The sequence below is a fragment of the Chrysochloris asiatica genome, unplaced genomic scaffold (genome assembly GCF_000296735.1).
Source record: "Chrysochloris asiatica unplaced genomic scaffold, ChrAsi1.0 scaffold00074, whole genome shotgun sequence".
Taxonomy (NCBI): Eukaryota; Metazoa; Chordata; class Mammalia; order Afrosoricida; family Chrysochloridae; genus Chrysochloris; species Chrysochloris asiatica.
Window position 1 is genome coordinate 13200273 of NW_006408592.1, and position 21731 is coordinate 13222003.

The 21731-nt window shown below is 39.8% G+C and overlaps 1 protein-coding gene across 1 annotated transcript in view; it reads left to right on the forward strand.

Annotated features, from left to right (window-relative positions):
• The window catches only part of GAB2 (GRB2-associated binding protein 2), a 246032-nt gene that overhangs the window by 199144 nt on the left and 25157 nt on the right, over window positions 1-21731 (forward strand). The window contains exon 3 of the mRNA XM_006864985.1: window positions 14994-15237. Within this exon, the coding sequence (XP_006865047.1) occupies window positions 14994-15237 (244 nt within the window). The remainder of the gene's footprint in view (window positions 1-14993; window positions 15238-21731) is intronic.

Genomic DNA, 21731 nt, shown 5'->3' on the forward strand with positions numbered 1-21731 from the left:
GGGGCCATAAAAATCTTCAAAAACATTTTAACCATATTCATAAAACATAGACACCTGAAATTCTATTTATTGGAACAATGACATAAAATACAGTGAAAAACAAAAAGCTAAGAAAAATAATGCAAAACTGTGATATACTTAAAAGGCTGAAGAGAATATGCCAACAACTACCATTTGTTTATTGTTTGCTGTTCTTCACAGCCCCTTACCCCTTTTCTGTATGATGTCAGTGAACAAAATTCTTTATGGCTAGTGAATCGCATTAGCCAAAATACTCAGCCAAGACAGAAAAAGAAAAAACAGATTTCATCAAATGAGAGAATTCTAGAATATGAGATCTTGAAGCGCCCTTCTTGTTGTTAAGTGCCTTCGAGTCAGTCCTGGCCCATAGCGACTCTGTACAGGGTTTCCGAGGAGAAGCTGGTGAGCTTGAACTACCAACCTTGCAGTTCAAATGGCTTAGCAGTCTGGCGCATTAACCCACAATGCCACACCAGGAATGTTTAGTACCAAACTCATCCATCAATTGATAGAGTACATAGAGGTCATGGGAGTCCTTGTGTGATGCTGCGAGTTAATGCACTGGATTACAAGGTCAGTTTGAACTGCAGGGTCGGGGGTTCAAGCTCACCACCCGCTTCTCACAAATCCTATACAGGGTCACTATGAGTCAGAACCAATTTGACGGCACTTAACAACAACAACAACATAAAGTTCAAGAGAGGTGAGCTAATTTGCTCAAGATCATACAGCTAACTGGCCAGACTAGAATTAGAAGCCAGGTTTCTTGACTTTTAGCTAGTGTTCCAGGTGATATTGATGCTGATATCATCTTTGCATTCACATGTTCTTTTTAAGTGCCATTCATTTGGTTCTCATAGTGACCCTGTATAAAATTTCCAAGGAGCAGCTAGTGAACTTGACCCACTGGCCTTGCTGTTCAAACTGACCTTGCAACCCAGTGTATTAGCCTGCAGTGCCACACCAGGACTCCTGTAAGGCCATACTGTTTATAAGTCCTGATGGGGTTAATGCACTGTACTGTAAGGTTGGCTTGCAACACAAAGTTGAAAGTTCAAGCTCACCAGCTGCTCCTCAGAAATCCTACACAGGGTTGCTATGAGTCAAAACTAACTGGACAGCACTTAACAACAAGACACTACTTATAAGTGCTTTTACAGATACACTGTCTTAAAAGGCAGTATAATACAAAGAGCATGGGTTTTGAATCATATAAATTGAACACAGTTGTTGAATTAAAATCTTGCTGTAAACTTGGTTTAGTTCATTTACTTTATGCGCGTCAGTTTCTAAATCAATAAAATTTTAAAATAATACATTTCTCAAGTTTTTATGAAAATTAAACAAGAATTCATTTAGAACATGTAGTGTAGTGTCTGGTGCATGATAAGCACACATTAAACATCTGTCAACTGTTCAGCTAATAAATTGTTGCTGTCTATGATCTTCCCAAGGAACTGTGATGGCATAGTAGTTAAGCTCTCAACTGCTAACTGAAAGGTCAGAAGTTCAAACCCACCAACTGCTGTGCAAGAGAAACACATGGCAGTCTGCTTCTGTAAACATTTACAATCTTGGAAACCCTCAGTGGCAGTTCTATTCTGTCCTATCGGGTCACTGTGAATCAGATTCAACTCAGTGGCAATTAGTTTTGGTTTGTATGATCTTCACAACAGCTCTTTGAGCAGTTGGTGTATATCATGCACAGAGAGGTTAGATAACTTCCCCTAGTTCCCACAGCTAGTAAGTAAAGGAACTGAGATTCAAGCCCAGTCTAGCTCCAGAATCCATACTCTTGACCATTAAACCATATCCTAAAATTGTAGCTGCAGTTCATTGCCTCGAGCTTTCATGGTGCCTTTAAAGAAGCTTTAGCATGCGCAAAGGTCCTGGGAAAGACTCAGCACCATAACTGCTCTTTCGTAATGACTTTGTCAGGATTTGCCAGTGTGACTGTTCTTACATTCCTTTAAGAGGGAATCACTCAGAGCTCTTGCTGCCTTTATTTTCAGCCTAAGCCAGCTTTCCTCCATTGGCCTAAACTAGAGCTTCAGTTTTCTCTGAATCTAAAACAGATGTTTTCATATCCATCAGAGTCCACTTAATTATAAACAGAGCTGAGGTCAGTGGTGTGGCACTTGGCAGTTGATGGGTAAGTCCCCCACCCCCATACTCATCAGGAATGATGACACTATGGACAGAAGTACCAGGGACAGATTTCTGAAGTCATTGGTGAGCTGAGTGGAAAAGACTTTGGACTAGAGACCTGGGTTCTGATTCTAGGTCTCTAGTTTACTTGCAGTATGAACCTAGAGAAGTCATTTGCTCATCGAGTTCTGTTTCAGACACTGGGCAGATTAGTTTGGGTTCTCTGAGTAGAAGTCAAAATTAGTTTAGGCATGCAAGAGGTTTAGTATGTGAAACACCTGTGAGTGGTAAAGGACACTAGAGGAGGCAGGACGTCTTCAGAGCAGGTCTGACACCTGTGGAGGACAGAAGGAAGGATGGAACCTTATACTGCTGCTCAGTTTGAGACAGTTTCAGCCAAGTCACTGGTAACTCTCAAGCTTCCATTAAGAGAGCCCCATGTCTCACAGGAATAAGCCTGCATTAGTATCCCTGCCATTCTTAGTCACGGGCTGAAAATAGCCCAGGAGAAGTATGGTCTTGATGCATGCATGGGACTTGGTGGTGGGTGTCAGGGGGATGCAGCTAGGGCTGTCAGTCAATTATGCTATCCTCAGAAGGAGATCTGAGTGGCATTTTTTTGTGACACCTCACTGAGGCATTAATGATAAACAGAACATGTAGCGGAACTTACAGTTTAATGGGCGGAGACAGCTCATAAACAACTTTTAGGTGGTAACAATAATTGCTTTAATGAAAATAAGACAAAATGATGATAAGAAATGACTGTAAAGCCATTTAGAATGGACCTTACTGGACTTTGGTTTCCTTATTAGTCTTATGAGAATAGTTGGGTTTTGTTTTTGTTTTTAGTCTACTAAGTGTTTGTGTAACACCATGTAATTTATAAACTATATTCTTCTCATCTACCTTCTTTGCCTCACATAGAGTGGTAGGTAAGCCCTAAACTCAGGCTGATAAAGACTTGGCCTTGCGTTCTGGCTTAGGAGCTTTCTGGCTGGTTAGCTGTGTACTGTTGAGTCAATTCCAGCTTGCAGGTATAGAGTTCCTGAGGCTGTAAATCTTTATGGGAGCAGAAAGCCTCATCTTTCTCCCACAGAGTGGCTGGTGGACTCGAACTGCTCCTCTGGAAATTAGCACCCCAACACATAACCCACTCCGCTACCAGGGCTCCTTTGGGTACTTACTAGGCTCTCAGAGTCCTGGTGTGACGCTGTAGGTTAAGCACTGGACTGAAGAATGCAGAGGATACAACCCCTTGTCTTAAAATACTTACTAATGAAGATCAAAGACCACACAGCCTTCGGTATGGGTTACACCTCAGTGTAAAGAAAACAAAAATCCTTACCCATGGAGCAATAAATATCATGATAGAGAAAAGATTTAAGTTGTCAAAATTTCATTTTGCTTGGATCCACCATTAACACACATGGAAGCAGCAGTCAAGAAATCAGCAATGTCAGTGCACATGAAAACCATGTCTGGGTGACACTGTGGATACAGACAGAATGCCACCGCAGCACACCTCTGTTCTCACACTGATACATGCGGGGCCACAGCATCATGTATCAGCAATGTGAGGGGTTTCCTGAGCAGCTGACAAGTCCAGTGCTTATTGTATGGAGTCCTGGATTAGACGACTCAATATTGTAAATACGTCATTTCTCTCCAAATTAATCTGTAAATCCAGGTCAGTCTCAAAAAAACCCAACAGGATTTTTGTGTAATTGTTATCAAAGCAAATTAGATAATTCTATGTACATATTTGAAAATATTACTGTTTTATCAAAAGAATATGTCAATTACAAATCTGACATGTTCCATTCATAATGTACTTTTCAGATAACTTCAGGGAACCATGTTATATTACTAGATGAAAATTTGTTTCATTTTTCTCTGAAGTAGAAAAGTATATTCAGAGCTTGTAATGCTTTTTGTTCCTCCAGTTAGATGTAGTACTAGAGAAAGCACTGAACTCTGAGAAATAGATCAACATTTTTGTCCAGGTCTGCCATTCAGTCACTGGATTAGAAAATCATTTGATCCTACTTCGTTGTTGTTGTTGTTAAGTGCTGTTAAGTCAGTTTCAACTCATAGTAGCTATAAATCCTTGCAGAAGCAGAAAGCCTCATCTTTTTTGATGGGCTTGAACCACTGACCTTGTGATTTGCAGTCCAGTGCTTATTCTACAGAGCCACCACACTTTATAGGATACATTTTTTACCAGTAAAATGAAGTATTAATCAAAATGACCCTTTGCCATTTCTAGACCTGTGCTTCTGTGATATGGAAGAGGAATAAATGGTTAAGGATAAGAAAAAACATGCTGGTGATTTTTCCAAAACTATTAATATAAATGTAGTCTGTTATTCTCTTGAACATTCTAATTCTGTACCTTGTATGCCAGCAACTAGTAAGTCATTGGTGCTTATGATAGTTGGGTTTTGTTTCAACTTGAGTGGGCCAGGTTTCTAAATGTGCAGTAGGTATGTCAGGTAAGATTGGAATAGAGCTTATAGCCTGATTTCTAAAATAGGACAATGCATAGCTAAAGAACAGATTTGATGTCCAAAACACAAATGCACGCAACCCAGGAAATTTCACTAAGTGAGAAAAATTCCTTTCACTCAGACAGAGTTTGCATTTGGATCCCTGAAACCATTCATTCATTCTAATTTAAGGAGTCAAAATTTAAACAAAACTACTTGTCAGAATGTGTTTATTGGACATCTTCTAATTCTATCATTTCCTAGACATAGAACATTATGCTGAACAGTCTGTTTTTGAATGACAGATTTATGAACTCCCAACTAAAACAAACGGCAAAATTAAGTACTATAAAAGACTTAAAGGATGGCATGATTAATTCTAAGTAAAGTTCTGGTATGGTACTGGAATGTTAACTGCTAGATCAGCAGTTCAAACTACTGCTCCTCAGATTCCTGTGCAGGCTCACTAGGAGTCCAAACTGACTCAACAGCACGTAACAACAACAACAAAGACTTTTCGGAAGGTGTGGCATTTACTCTGGTCCTTTGTTTCTCGTCTCTAAAATGAGATGCCACAGGGCAAAGGAGGTTGTATAAGGCGGTGTGACCAGCTGCTTTGATACACTTTTAAACTGTAGCCATTTGCTCTTTCCTGTGTACCCTTAACAGAATTGATTTCTGCTAAAGTATATCAAGAGATCATATGCATCAAGGTCGGAATGTTCTGACTTGGCTCTACCAAACTCTGAGATGGTGTTTTTTCTCAGATTCTTCCTTCAGAAGAGGATGGGAGAATCATTGTTCCAGAAAGGTCTCATGGGGTCTCATGTTACTGCCTGTCTCCGTCTCCCCTTTTTCCTTCTTCTGGTTTATAGTTCTTATAAACACTAGGACAGTCATATTTTTTAACTTAGGAAATTATTTATACTAATCTTCTGTAGTGATTTGATGTAGCAAATGTTTATATACCATGCAAATGTGAGTAACATAAGCCCACAACAAAATAGCTTGTCTACTTAGCCAGTACCTCATAATTTGATTTGCACCCAAGACACAATATAGTGAATACATCTTTTTTCACATGGATTTATTTTCTTTTCGTGCAGCACAAGGACCCCGGACTAGTGTGACTTCTGACCCCATTGTGTGACCTTGGACAAGTGGTCTTTTCTGGCCAACTATAAATGAGGGATTGGGAGTGGGGCATTTTGAAGGCGAATTTGTACTTCAAGGCCCCTTTTTAACAGCTACATTATATGAATTATTGTGAAGGGTGGAGCTGTTTTGTTTTTTGCCTTAAATTTATTAATAACTCCTATTTATGGTATGGCTCTGTAGATAAACACTGGACTGCTAACCACAAGGTCGGTGGTTCAAACCCACCACCTGCTCCTCGGAAACCTTATTCAGTCGGAACTGACTCAAAGGCATTTAACAACAACATGATACATATCAGAAGAGTTTGAGGCTATTCCTTCTTAAATAATACCAGGTTTGATTTTGAGCTTGCATTATCTGGAGCTGTTGATCCAGTCTTTCCCTCAGCACTTATCAACGTGATTTTGTTTTGAGAATGTTTCACCCATCAGATCCTTGTTTTTAAATAGCTTCCTGCAGGAATCACTCACCCCGTACAATCGTATACCATTGTGTGTTTGGAATTAATTCATCAGTCACCTGCCCACCATTGCACTTCTAGAAGTAAACAGTGGAATAACAAACGTGATCCAGTACCCATTTATTAGGTATAGGTAGTCCCCAACCTGCAAAGGAGTTATATTCCAATGATGCCACCATAAGTCGGTTCTGATGTAAGTCAAACACCTTTTATTTTTTTTTATTTTTCTAAGTTTTCATAATTATTTTCTTTTATTCTGAATATCTTTATAAATTCAGCAGTGCTTTGAATGGTAAATTTTAGAATTGAACATCCATAAATGAACATCAGAAAATTATAACATCAGCAAAATTCATGCTGCAACATATTACTATAGATGTAAAAAGAAAAAAAAAGACAGCGCAATCCATCATACATAACTCAAATATGTTATAAACTGCAGAGAGCTGTATTTAATCATTGCTGCTTACCTGTATTGGAGTCCTGGTGTGGTGCTGTGGGTTAATGCGCTAGACTGCAAAGTTAGTTTGAACTGCAAGGTTGGTGGTTCCAGTTCACCAATCCTCTAGAAGGTTGCTATGGGTCAGAACCAACTTACCTGTATTGATTTTCACCAAATCCCTAACAACCTTGAAAAGTGAATGTTCTCTTTGGCATTTGCTAATGTGGAAAATAAGGTACAGAGAGATTAAAAGTTTTGCCCATGACCCTGCAATAAATAAAATAATCTCAGAATCTGGACTCCATATTTCTGAATCCAAGTCAGGGTTCTTTCTGTTACTTAATGTTCCTCTGGAATTGACTTATGGACAAATGATATTAGAATCCAGTGAGAACATAGATGGTTTTCTCTTTATAATTACGATGATTCAAAGGAAGGTTTTTGGAGGAATTTGTCCTTTTATTTTGGCTTTCAGAGCTGGCTTTGCCCTTGGTTTTTTAGCAAACCCAAAACTTTGCCTCATCCCCTGAATTAAGACCCAGAGAATGTTAAAACCAAACCAGTGGGACTTATCTAAATATTTGTGTAAATCTTTTTCATTAGGGCTAAGGTGGGGCCAACTGTCTGTATTTCTTTTAAGCTTCTCAGAGAATACTTTGATGTGTATCCCTGGTGTAATCCAAGTTCTTCCTTGTTATAAATAGAGAAAGTGAGACCAAGAAAGCTGAATGGCTTTCCCGATGTCATTCAGCCAGTTTGCAGAAGAGCAGACAGAGCCCCACATTCTGTTCTTTGCCTCCTTCCCACAGGCTGACATCATTCATCCTAGTGATCTTGTGGGAACTTGGTATCTTCACAAGTGGAAAAAAAATGGGGCTTTGAAGACATTGAGATTGATTTCATATCTAAGCTGTGATACTTCTAACTGTGTGACCCGTAGAGTATGTTATTAACTTCTCTGAGCTTTGGTTTCTTCATTTAAAAAAAAAAGTAGATAACATCTATCCCACAAGGTAGACTAGAAACACATAGGTATCTGTTGTTGCTGCTGCTGCTATTCAATTCTGTTGTCAGTTCCAACATATAGTGACCCTATATAGGGTTTCCAAGGAACGGCAGGTGGGTTTAAACCTCTGACTTTGTGCTTAGTAGCCCAGTGCTTGTGATTATTATGGTCAGTGTTGTCTCTTTCCTTCCTTCTTAGTTATTCCCCACGTGGATGTCTAGACAGTTATGTTGCTAAGTGCCATCGACTCAGTTCCAAGGAGTGGCTGGTGGGTTTGAACTGATAACCTTGTCGGTAGCCATCAAGTGCTTATTCTCCAGTGACTAAATCCATGATAGTAATTACCTTCCAAAGGAGCTCTGGTAGCATAGTGGTTACGAATCAGGCTACGAATTCGTAAGGTCAGCAGTTCGAAACTACCAGCTGTTCTGCGGGAGAAAGATGAGGCTTTCTGTTCCCGTAAAGATTTACAGCCTCGGAAACCCTGTACAGGGTCACTATGGGTCGGAACTGATTCGACGGCACTTAACAACAACAATTAATTACCTTCCAAGCATCCACTGTAGCTCGGAAAGAACTCATACCTTTAGGTCATTCTCAAGGTTTCAACCAGGTCAGTGTATACTTCAAGAGCAATAACAATGACTGGGTAGTATGCTAATGATTTATATAAAATGATATCTAATCCTCAGTGCAGCCCTACAAGGTGTGTATCATTTCTATTTAACAATGATCAAAAATGTTTATGTAACCTGTGCAAAGTCACAGAGCTAGGAGGTAGCAGAACCAGGCTTTAAGCGCCCAGCCTGTGTTCCATCATGTTCCTTGGTCCACCACTTTACCTATTAAAGCCTAGGGGTCCTGAGGCCCACTGAAAAGCTTGAGGGTGGAGCTATTTGGAAAGGGCATTGAGATAAGGGAACTAGTCATTATTTGGCCAGTCATCTTTTCCAGAAATTCCCACCACCTCCCCTTTCCTGCTAATGTTATCACTAGCCAGTTGACTGGGCTTCTCTGCTGAAATTCTTCAGAGCCTTCCTGTTCTAGAGTTTTGCAAGGAGGTGGGAGGAGTGTTTGTCTGCTGGGCAGGTTTCCCAAGGGTAATTGTAGAAAGGAAGGGGAGTGATTTTGTAGGGCCCCAAGAAGAAGCCAGGAAGAAAAGGAAAAAAATAAAACCCTGTTTAATAGAAAACAAATTGACTCAGCCATTTGCTGGCATTATCTTTAGTCTAGACTTGGAGATAGAAGTCCGGGCTAGAAGTCTGGAAACCTCCATTTTCTTCTTGCTAGACCAATTGGCCTGCCTAATGACCCAAGGCATAGCATTTCCACAGCCTTACTGCTGAGTACCAAAAACAGACCAGCCACACATTTTTGGATGTTTTTGTTTTTTACCATTCTTTCCTTCCATTAAGAGGTACCCAGGCAATAAAAATAAATCCTGTTAATGTTTTATTTATGAGCAGGAATTTGTTATTGTACCCATTATTGCTTTCCACTCTTACGACAGCCCAGTGAGACAGGCAGAGCCAGAGTTATCCTCCCAGCTTTAGAGGTGTGCAACTGAAGCTCAGAGACAGAACTGCCCGGGATTTCCCAGCTAGTTAATGGCAGAGCTGGAACGGAATCTTGGTCTCATGATTCCTGTCATGTTTGTGAGACTCACGGACTAGGAGGTAGAATTTCAACCCACTTGGGTCTGCTACTCCAAACCCTGTGTTCTTGTCACCTTTTATTTATTTTGCTGAAACTCACACTGCCTTGTATGGTTATGGGGTGAAGACCTGAACAGTAGGGTGAGAAAAGGGTTAAAAGGAGGTATAGGGATGTAATGATAGGAAGAGGAGAATGTCCCTTAATTGAATATGCTTTAGTAAGGACTTTGTAATTTACTTTTCACAGGGGAAATAAAGAACATTTTAAAAGATGTATTTAATTAAGCTACTACCAAACTCTTATCCAGAGAGCATGGTGGCTTCATAAGGTAAGCGCTGGATTGCGAACCACAAGATCTACGGTTTAAGCCTACCAGCCACTCTGCAGGTGAAAGATGAGGCTTTGTGCTCCCACAAAGATTTAAAAAGTCTTAGAAACCCTATACAGTGTTATTATAGTTTGAACCAACTCAATGACACTAAACAACAACAGTTGTTTTCATGGAGTTTTGGTGTGGCACTATAGGATAAGCACTGGACTGCTAGCCATTAGGTCAGTGGTTCAAACCCACCAGCTGCTCTTCAGAAACCCTATACAAGGTTGCTATGAGTTGGAACCAACAGCATTTAACAACAGCAATCTCATATACATATTTTACATATCATACTTCACAATGGACTTGTGAATGTATCTTTCTTTTAAACAGTTATAGTCATTTTGGGAGTCCTGGTGTGGTGCTGTGTGTTAATGTGCTAGACTGCAAGGTAGGTTTGAACCTCAAGGTTGGTGGTTCAAGCTCAGCAGTCTCTCCTCAGAAACCCTGTACAGAGTTACTATGAGTCAGAACCGACTCAACAGCACTTAGTAACAACAACAGTGGTTTTTAAAATATTAATAAAATTTTATCACCTCCCCCTCAAAAAAAATACCCATAGCCATTAGCTATAATTCACCATTCCTCCTTCTCTCCATCCCATGTTGTTATTGTTAAGTGCCATTGAGTCGATTCCTACTCATAACAACCCTGTATAGGGTTTCTGAGAGCCGTGGTGGGTTTGAACTGCTGACCTTGTGATTAGCAGTCCACACCAGGACCGTGGGCAACCATCCCATAGGCAACCACTAATTTGCTTCCTGGCCCTATAGATTTGCTAGTTCTGGACATTTCATATAAATGGGATCATTCAAAGTGTGGCTTTTTGTGACTGGCTTCCTTCTCTTAGCATAATGATTTCAAGTCTTACCATTGTTGTAGCATATCTCAGAACACCATTCATTACATTGCTAATCTCCATTGTAAAAATATGCCACATTTTGTTTATTTATTGATCACTTGGTAGAAATTTATGTTTTTCCACTTTTTGGCTATTATGAATCATGCTGCTGCAGATAGTCATGTGCAGGTTTTGGGATGTGTTTGTGTGTGTTTTCACTTGATTCTCTCTGTGATAAGTAGACCAAGAGTAATTGTCCCTTTTTTTGGAGATGAGGAAACTGAAGCGTTAAAGCTAAGTGATTTGCTCAAGGTCAGATAGCAAGCAAAAGGTAGATCCACTAATGGAGTCAAGTCTTTTGACTGCTCTCCCAATTAGTTCTCTCTGTTTCACGCACCAGCCACATCATAACTGTTACTGAAAATTCGTTTTAAAAGTTTAATTTTAGGGTTCAGCACGAGGCTTGGGAATCAACCTTTATAGAATGTAGATGTTAGATAGATCTCACTTACCAAAGGCAAGTTGTATCTTAAGGGACCAGTGCCCAGTCCTGTTGACTGAAGTTCTTCCCTCCAACTGATGGGAACGTGACATGAGGACTTCCAAGAACATCATCTCACCGGGGCACAGGCTGCTCATCAGAAAGCAGGGGTGAAGAGGTGACAGGGACAAGGGGTGGCCAGAGTATGCTACCTTCAGGGCCTAAAACAGAAGCATCTTATTCCAGAAAACTTGTCTCTAAATTCAATTTTAGGAAAAATCCTATGATAAGCAAGAAAACTTTGTGTGAAGTTGTAGGCTTTATGGCACTAAGGAATAATCACATAATTCAAGCAGAGGTTCTTCAAAGCTACCAACAGAAGTGGGATTTTATTTAGCAAGGTTTATTGCCAAAACAGCCTTATAAGAACTTTTCTGGGACCACAGACCATTAGATGGAATTGGTTTTACAGACATGTCTTTATGCTGATAGAATGGAATTCCAAGTTTCTGTTGCCAGTGGTGCTAAGTCGTCCTAAATCCTATGCATGCTTTGCAGACCATGAAACCTTTTCTCATTTTAATTAGGAGACAGAAATATTTGAATTATCCTTTTTTATCCTTCCACTGTGTTAATTCAACATATTTATTTAATACCTATTATCTTCCAGGGCTTGCTGTTGTTAAGTGCTGTGGAGTCATTTCTGACTCATACTGCCCCTATACAGAGTTTCTGAAGAGTGGCTGGTGAGTTTGAACTGCCATCCTTGAGGTTCAAACCGACCTTGCTGTCAAGTGCTTATCTTATAGTGCGACACCAGGACTTCTGTGTGCCAAATATGTATTAAATACCTACAGCATGTCTAGGCATGTTTTACATACTACGTGCAAGATTTTCTAGACTCTTTATGCATTCCCTCCTTATACCCACCCTATGATGTTTGGCAATAAGGATACATAGATTCAGGGAGCTGAAGGAATTTCCCCCAGTTCTACAGATATACAGACTAGGTCTCAGGTTTGACTGTACAGTCTGATCTTAAGCAGAGGACACGCGAGATGAGTGTGTATTATACATACCCATAGCCTTGTGTTCAACACAAGGCACATGAAGGATGTATTGGGTGATGAACCAGAATAAATAAATTGAGACATAATGGACTTTCTTCTCATAATGAGGAGCCTGGACTTTATCTAAAGGCAATGAGGAGAATGTTATCTGAAGAGTAGTATCCGCTTATGCTTTATACTTCATTTATTTAGTATTCTAGGCTTGAAGCTAGGGACAGAACCATTACAAAAGACATAAAATTCCTGCCCTCATTAAGTTTGCAGCCTAGTGTACAATCTAATAGACAGCGTTGCATAAATCTAAAATTCCTTTGAAACAAAAGGAACTATTGGTGAGAAGCAAGGTTGAAGAAATAAGCATCAAAGTAATTTTAAGAAGACAAAGAGCTTTTAAGTCATCATCTGGGTAATAAATTGTCAGTAATTGAAGTGTTTTAAGCAGGGCATTGCCATAGTGTCATGGTATGATTGTTAAGAAGCAGGTGAGAGTCATAACTGATGCCTAAGCTTGTTGATAGCAGCGTCAATGTACTTCATTGAGATAGAATACACAGGAGGAAGGTGAGGAGTGCAATTCAGATAGTTGGACTTGACCAGTCTGCAGGACATGTGAACTGAGGTGCCCAGCAGGCACAGGGTATATGAGTGGAAGCCTAGGAGAGTGAATAGAGTAGTCACCTAGGTGAAACATGACGCTGAGGAAGTTCATTAGCTTCCCCTCAGAAAAGTCTCCTGGGTGACAGTGTGACTTTAGGATGGCTGGGGTAGCACCAGGAGCCCTGGGTGTTATGCAGTGGTTAAAGCACTTCGCTGCTAAGATCAGTGGCCTAAATCCTTCAGCCGCTCCACAGGAGAAAGACGTGGCGTTCTGCTTCCATAAGATTTATGGTCTTGGAAATCCCTTTAGGATTGCTGAGTCAGAATTGACTCCAGAGTGACGGGGTTTTCTGTTTTATTTGGGTTTGGTTTTTTGGAGAACCCCTGAAAAGTACGATATAAACGGTCTGAGCAGAGGAAGAGTAGTCTAGAAAGACAGCAGAGAAGGTAAAATTTCACCAAAGGCTTTCTCTTGACACCTTCCCAGTGTCTTCTCAGGCAGTGCCTTGTGTTCATTCCCTGGTGCTGTGGCTGCTCCCATGCACAGACATAAACCTCCTCTCCTCTACTGTTAGAGAGTTCATCTTGCAAATCTAATGGAGTAATGAAGCCATTGATTCTGTTAACAAACATCTAGTTCTCTATGAGACCTTTAATGGGAATTCATTTCAGAGGTCAGTACAGCTGTCAGTGGAACCGTTTCCCTTGGGGCCTGTTGGCTTTTTCTGTTGTACACTAGCAGCAGTTGACCCTGTCCGGCAGTAGAAAACACTGGAGAGTAACTAATGCTATGGAACATTAATTAGCTGGTGATCCTGCCTAGGGCCCTGAGAAGGGTACAACCTGAAATAGGTCAGAAAACAGGGAATGGAAAGAGAACCATGTCCCTTCTGATAGGATTTGAATAATCCTAGAAAGCTACCGTCACTACCACCAAAACATTATCCTCCACCAGCTATCACATTGCCTGAACTGACATCTTTAGACCTTTACTTATTTGAATGAGAAGTTATATTTTTAGAATCTAAAGTGCTAAATGAATGAATGTTTTTGCTTATTCTGCAAACATGGACCAAGAACCTTGTATGTACCTGGTCTTTAATTAGGTATATGCTAGGACTGCAGAGTTAATGACATCATAGACACTGTTCTGAGAAACCCAGGGGCTTGGCAAGGAAGCAGAATGACAGTGGAAGCATGGACCAAGTACTTTTGGCACCCAGAAGAAGGATAGAGTCCAAGAAGGTTTCAGAGAGACTGTGATATCCGTGTAGGGTTGTAAAGTCTTCATATGATTTTGCCAACAGAATAGAAGTGAAATCTAGACAGAAGAGCCAGCATAAGTCAAACAAGGGATAATAAAAGAGACTGAGTTCAGGGTCTGATGATACTTCCATATGTCTTATATATGAGAGGAGAAAAGCAGGAAATAGGTCAGACTGTGAAATGCCTTGTATGTTATGCTAAGGAATTTGGGCTAAGCTCTAAAGCGCCAGGCAAACACATAATACCTTTGGCTTAGGGTGTTGTATTCTTATGCTGTTATCTGTCTTTAATACCTCACTTCCTTTCTGACATAATAAATGAAAATTTAAGATAAGAGTCAAGAAAGAAAAAGACCAATAGCCCGAGTGTAGTGGGTACAAGAATTAGTGAGTAGAGAACATAGACTTGTCAGAGGACTTGGAAAGGCAGACCAGAAGAACTGGGAATCAGTCTTAAGGAATCATTCCTTATTTGTGTTTTTATCACTGCTATAGTAAGGCACCCTGCAGGGTATCAGTTACAGAAACTTCAACAAGCAAAGCATCCTTTACCAAAGCCAGACATTGCTTTTAGGAAAGAGGCCTTTCCAATTGCAGCAAGGTGATGAGAGCAGGAGCCGCCTAAGAGGAGGAAGGCAGTGGTACTCCCTCTCCAAAGGCTGGTCTTGAGGGAGATCACACTCCTGGACCACAGGAAACTAATGCCTCCTGGAAGGGTCATGATGAAGCACGGCCCCCATGCTGCTCCAGGAACAGTCCCAGAGGAACAGACCACCTCCTCTTGGACCAAGACAGCAAGGAGGCTCAGCCTTCCTCTCTGGGAGGACAGACAGAGAGCAAGTGTGAGAGAGCAGGAGAATGGTGCAGCTGGATCCGAGACTCTCTGCTCTTAGTTTGTTTTTTCTTGTCATCTTCTGACACCCTAGGCTGGGATAAGGACACCTTTCCTCCCTTTTCATTCACAGAACTCTTTCTCTTTTTCACAGATTCCCTGAGAAACATTTCCTCAGCAAGTCATGGCCCCCGCTCTTCTCCAGCTGAGTTCAGCGGTTCCAATCAGCACCTTCTCCGAGAACGAAAATCCTCAGCTCCTTCACACTCTAGCCAGCCAACCTTGTTCACGTTTGAGCCCCCAGTGTCAAACCACATCCAGCCCACCTTGTCTACCAGTGCACCTCAGGAGTATCTCTACTTGCATCAGTGCATAAGCCGGAGAGCAGAAAATGCAAGGTAGGAGAAGGCCTTTGTCAGTAATACAAGGTAGGAGAAGGCCTTTGGGTAATTTGAATGACCATTCACAGGGTCCAGTACTTTCTAGTTTGGGGGTTTTCATCTTAAGGATACCGGAGAGTATCTTTTCAAGTGAGCCAACATTTATATCCGACACAACTTTTTTTCTTAAGTAACTTTTGCATTTTATTGTCATTGTTTGTGTTGCCATAAATTTATAATTGGGTTCTAGGACAACCTCCCATTATAAAAAAAAAAAACAACAACAACAAAAACATGCTATAACATTTTTTGTTTGGTTTTGGTGTTGGGGGGACTAGAGTTACAGAATTGTAAAAATAAATATTTTTTGGCCTTAAGAAGATAGCTTTGTAAATCTTTAGAGTCCTGGTGTGGCCCTGTAGGATAAGCATTGGATTGCTAACCACAAGGTTGGTAGTTCAAACCCATCAGTCACTCCTTGGAAACCCTATATGGGGATCACTTGAGTCGGAACCAACTTGACAGCACTTAACAGCAGCTGCAACAACATGTTGTAAAGAGATAACCAATAACAGAGAAGACAGAACTTATTTCAAGCTTGGGGTCTTGGCCAACCTGCTGTTTTTCTGTCTCTTGTTTTCACTTGTGTGGGTGTGGGAGCAGGAGAATTTTTTAAGAAAATAAGTTCAAACAGGGTTTGCTAAATTGCAAGGGTGGTGGAATGTAGGAAGGAGTCTTTCTTCAGTCCAAATAGACGGTATGTTTTCTGGTAGTTGTGGAGAAACTTGTATCACATTAAGCCACCTGGTGATAACAATTATAAAATATGTGCAACTGTTTGAAGACACTGAAGAGCAACCAAACAGCAGACAGAAACTAGAAGACCTATGACTCTAGAAAGAAGGGGGCACCCATTCTGCATGAGATTTGAGATTAAATATATAAAACTTTTCCTATGAAGGAAGTTAATATAACATATCATCCAAAATATTCAATACTTTTAATTGAATATATTCAATTCAGTATTTCCTCAAAGTTCAATATGCTTTCAATTTTAAGACATTACTGTATACATGAAGAAACTGTATTTGACCCATAGCTGAGAGAAAATGCAATCTATGGAAACCAATCACAAGCAAAAACCAGATTTTAGAAATAACCTACAAAGACTCTAAAATGGTTAAATATTGTTTTAAATCTGTTGGAAAATAGGAGTGTAATGGATGAAGAAATGGTAAATTCTACAGAAGGTAAAGAAGCTCTGAAGAAGACCTTAGAAGCCCGAGTTCTGCTGTGATGGCAGAAGTGAACCCACTATAGGCTGTCTCTCCCACTAATTACAACTAAAACTTCTAATTACCTAAAAGGAGGCAGATTATGAAGATGAGCAAAACATGAAGAAGTAAATACACAAACGTAAATTTTCTGCCTCTCAGGGTATACCCCATCACAAAGGAGCACAGAAGGCAGACCACTAAAACTCTCAAAGGAACTCTATCTTTCTAGGTAGAGGTACTAAGAAAGAAGCCCCTCAGAGGCTGGAAAGAAGTGGGAAATCCCAGAGTGGAGAAAGCTGAAGAAGGAGTCTCCTATTTCTGGGTATGAACCTCTGTTAAGTCTTAGGCTCACCTTGAGCTCTACAGCATTACAAAGTCTTGAAAACTGAACTGAGATTTGAACCACAGGGGAGACCAAACTGGCAGTCTGAATCGAATCAGATAGATTGCCTACAAAACAAAACATGAGTATTCTCCAGAGAATTACAACACTGCCTATAGTCTATGTGACATACATTCACAATATCTAGGTGGAAGCCAAAATTTCTCAGTATATACAAACCCAGCAAATTATAGACCATTCTCAAGAGAGAAAACAATAAACAGATGCCGATTCCAAGATAGCCCAGATGTTGGAATTATCAAAGATTTTTAAAACCTCTATTATTATAATATTCCATGCAGCAAAAATCATTGAAATAAAAGCAAAACAAAATAAAAACTTGTCAACCCAGAATTCCCTATCCTGCAAAAATATTCTTCTGGAATGAAAATGAAACTAAGATTCTCAGATAGAGGAAAAGTAAGAGAATTTCCAGCAGAACTGCTTTAAAGAAATGATAAATTAGTTTTCAGGCTGAAGCAAAATGCTACCAAAAAGAAATATTTCAGGAATAAAGAAAGAACAGCAAAAATCATCAGTATCAGCAGAATTATAAGAAATTCTTTTTTTCCCATTTAAGTTTTTAAAAGCATGTATAACTGATAAGTCTGTCATTACAGCTTAGTTGACATTTTCTAAGATTTTACAATCAGCATTCATAACTTCATTCAGCATAATACTTTAGAGAGCTAGTCATATTATTGCATGAATCATTATTGCATAAAAAACCTTTTTATTGGTGAGTAATAATTCAGTGTATAAGTGCATCAAAATTTACTTATTAATTTACATCTTGTTTCCAGTTTGGGGCTATTATAAATTAAGCTGCATCTGTACATAAATGATCATGTACAAATGTTTGTATGGACATTTGTTTTAATTTTTCTTGGATTAATATCTAGTAAACTCTAGGCCCAGATAGTTATACTGATAAATACTATCAAACATTCAAAGTTGAAATAACACTGATCTTGCTCTAATGCTTTCAGGAAACCTAGGAGAAGGGAATCATTATGCAACTCATTTTATGATATTAGCATCACTCTGTTACCAAAACCTGACAGATTACATAAAAGAAAATTGTAGACCAATATCCCTCATTGATATACAAAGGCAAACCAAAAATTATTACTACTAGGATTCCAGTTTATACATGCATGTTGTTGTTGTGAAATGCCATCTAGTTGATTCCAGTTCATAGCAACTCTGTATAGGGTTTCCGAGGAACCATTGGTGGGTGTGAACCACCGACATTGTGGTTAGCAGTCCACTGTTTCCCAGGACCCCATGCATGGGTTTATTCTAAACAAAACTTGTTTAAACATGTCTCTGAAATCAGTGGATGACTGCAGACAAGTTCTCTCAATAACACATTTGCCTTAGTCTCATTAGGGTGTCTTCAAAGAAAAAGATCCAAGACTTAGGGGCCCTAGTAAGCATTACTATCAAGTTAGTTCTGACTCAAAACAACTCTGCATAGGATTTATGAGGCTGTAAGTTTCCGGGAGCAGAAAGCCTCATCTTTCTGTCATGGAGTGACTGATGGATTTGAACCTCTGACCTTGCACTTAGCAGTCCAGTGCTTATCCTACAGCACCATCAGGGCTCAGGGCCCCTAAAACATGGCATAAACACACTACCAATCATAACTCAAAACACAAATAACAGCACAACCTAGATGACTGGAACCTCCTAAAAATATAATGCTTGTATGCACCAAAGGATTTCACCAAAAGAATAAAAAGAGAACCAACAGACTAGGAAACATTTTGTGGCAAAGACACATCAGACAACAGACTGATCTCTAAAATGTATAGAAAACTTTAGCAACAATTTTTTAAATAAGCAGAGGACATGAACACTTCACCAAAGAAGATATTTAGACCCCCAATAAACACATAAAGATGTGCTCATGAAGTTGCGGACTCTATGCCCATGTACTAAGAAAGGCTGTGCGCCTACAGACAGGAGGTTAGCTTGCAAAATGTGCCTTTTGGACATTTAAATGGATATATATTTTTTGTCTGTATGCATGAAATATTTTTGCTTTGTTCATTTGTTAAAAATAAGATGTAAAAGGGAAGCCACAAGGTGGAAGCAGGGTAACTGTTGTTACAGGGAGGGGAGTGTAATCATTAAGATGAAATACAATATATGATTGGTTGAAAGTAAGGTTGATGATTTTATCTGTTTACCTTCACTCAAGGAGCTCTGGTAACGTAGTGGTTACGAATAGGTCTGCGAACCGTAAGGTCAGCAATTCGAAACTACCAGTTGCTCCGCAGGAAGAGCTGCCGAATCGGTTCCAATTCAAGTGACCCTGTATAGGGTTTTAAAGAGTTGCTGGTGGTGCAGTTAGCAGTCCAGTGCTTATCCTACAGTGCTGCACCAGGACTCCTTTAGCCATCAGAGAGCTGCAAATCAAAATAATAATGAGATATCATCTTATCCCAGCATTAATAACAAAGTTAAAAAAAAAATGCTGGTGAAGATGTCAAGAGACTGGAACCCTCTGGTAGGGCTATAAAATGGTGCAGCCACTGTGGACAATGGTAGGGTACTTTAGGGTACTTCCTTACCAAGTTGGAAATGCCACATGATCCAGAAATACTATTACTAGGTCTGTATCCTAGAGAAATAAAGACCCTGACATGACTAGATATAGAAACATGGTATGTGTATCCATGTTCATCACAGCATTACTGACAATAGCGAAAACATGAAAATAATCTAAATGCCCATCAAGAAAGAATGTATAAATAACCTGGTACATGCATACAATGGAATCCTGTTGTAGCATTAAATAACAATGAATCTCCAATACACCTCTTAACATGGATGAACCTGAAGGACAGTATGCTGAGTAAAATAAGTAAATCACAAAAGAACAAATATTGTATGAGACCACTATTATAAAAGTAAAGAAAACGTTTTCATACTAAAAGAAATAGTGGTTACTAGGCAGGGGAGAAGACGAGAGAATAAATTACCAAGTAGAGAGTTTTTGTATCTTGAATTTATTTGATATGGCTTTTCTATCCAATGTTATTTCATTTTCCATCCTATGATTGGGTGGAAGTATGCAAATAGGGTATACTGTACTCTAACCCTGGTATTGGTTAATTTTGCCATCACGTTAGGTTTAAAAGGAGTCCTTTCAGAAGCAGGTACAGATGATCCTAGGACCATCTAGAAAGAAAAGCATGAGTACAGCCTGATATCTCTTCCTGGAAAAGTAGCAACAACAGAGGCAGCAGCAGAGGTGGTGGCATGGAGAGATAAGGCAGCTGTGGACCTCTAGGCCCATGGATTGAGTAAAGTTGAGTGCCCATGTGTAGGGGCCTTACTTGTAGATGTGCCCTTTGGGCATTTGTAGGCTGGCTAAAGGAGCTTTGTAGCACTTGCCTGAGCAGGGCAAAGGTTAAGGGGGCCAGATGGCTGAGAGGCCAAAGACAAAGCAAGGCTTGCCTGCAGTGTGACAGAGAAGAGGGGTTCCTGACTGGAGGACTGCTGTATCCTTAGTCGTGTTTAATCCTAAATTGTGCCCTGTTTACTTCCCTAATAAAACCCATGATCCTCAGTATTATCTATGAGTTCTTTGTGCCCATTGCAACAGTTTACTGAACCCAGATGTGAAGCAGAGAGTGCTATGGGACAGGAGGTTGGTGTCAGAATAGGATAAAGAAGATTGTAGGGTGAAAGCATGTCTGACCTCTGCTTCCTAAGAATCGGCCTTGAGCTGATTTTGTATTTGAGTCTCCTTACCCTTTGAAAAGCCAGAGGAAGTCAGACTTGGCCTCCATGCCATTTCTGCATATCAACAAAGAAGGCAATATATAATACGAGGGAAGTCAACAAAATTATTGTGGAGATTGCAATTAGTGACATGAATTAGTGTGTGAGTTACTGAATGGAAAACTGATTTACTCTGTTCACCTTCACCCAATTATAAAAAAAAAAAAAAAAAGTTTTAAGTTAAAAAAAAAAAAAAGCCCCATCAAAATAATGACTTCCAAGTGGATCTGCTGAGCCAGTTAAATTTAAGGCAGAAAGGCCGGCTTGAGAAGGTTATGGCAACTATTTCTTGGGATACCAAAGCGGTAATCTTGTTAGATTTTCTTGAAGGACACAGGACGATCATGTGGTTTATAAGGAAGAATTTTTAAGAAAATTCAAACTGCATTGGTAAGAAAAAGGCCAGGAAACTTATGGCAAGGAATTTTTATTCTGTCGTGACAATTTACTTGCTCATTCTTTGATGGTCGCAAGGGCTGTCCTATGAGAATTTTGTTGGAAACCCTCACCCCATCCACTCTACAGCCCTGATCTTGCCCCTTCAGACTACTTTTTGTTCCCAAACTCAAAGAACATTTAAAATTAACTTTATTTGAGGCCTTTGAAGTTGCCCAACTGCCATTTTTACCTGATGTAGATTAAAGAGCACAGAATTCTTTGTGAAAGGGTTAGGTGGATGGAAATGCTGCTTTCAGAAGTATATAGATTTGGTTGGTATATCAAGAAACAATAGCTTCACATTTTGATATTTTTATTTAATAAAGAGTACAATAATTTTATAGCAATACTTTTGACTTTCACCGATACCAAAATTATGTTTGTTAATGTAAGCAATAAAATTCAGTAATATATATACAAGAGGGCTTAAAAAAATAATGGGAGAACAAACAAGATGGCGGATTGGGTGGATGTATAGCAGAGAGCTCCGCCAACAACAACACAGAATACCCGACCAAGCAGTTTCAGGGGCTGGTCCCAGAACTCTGAACCACATATAAAGGAATACTTAGAAGGTTGGAAGGCTCACAGCTGGGGGAATCTGTGGCAGAAGCAAGAAA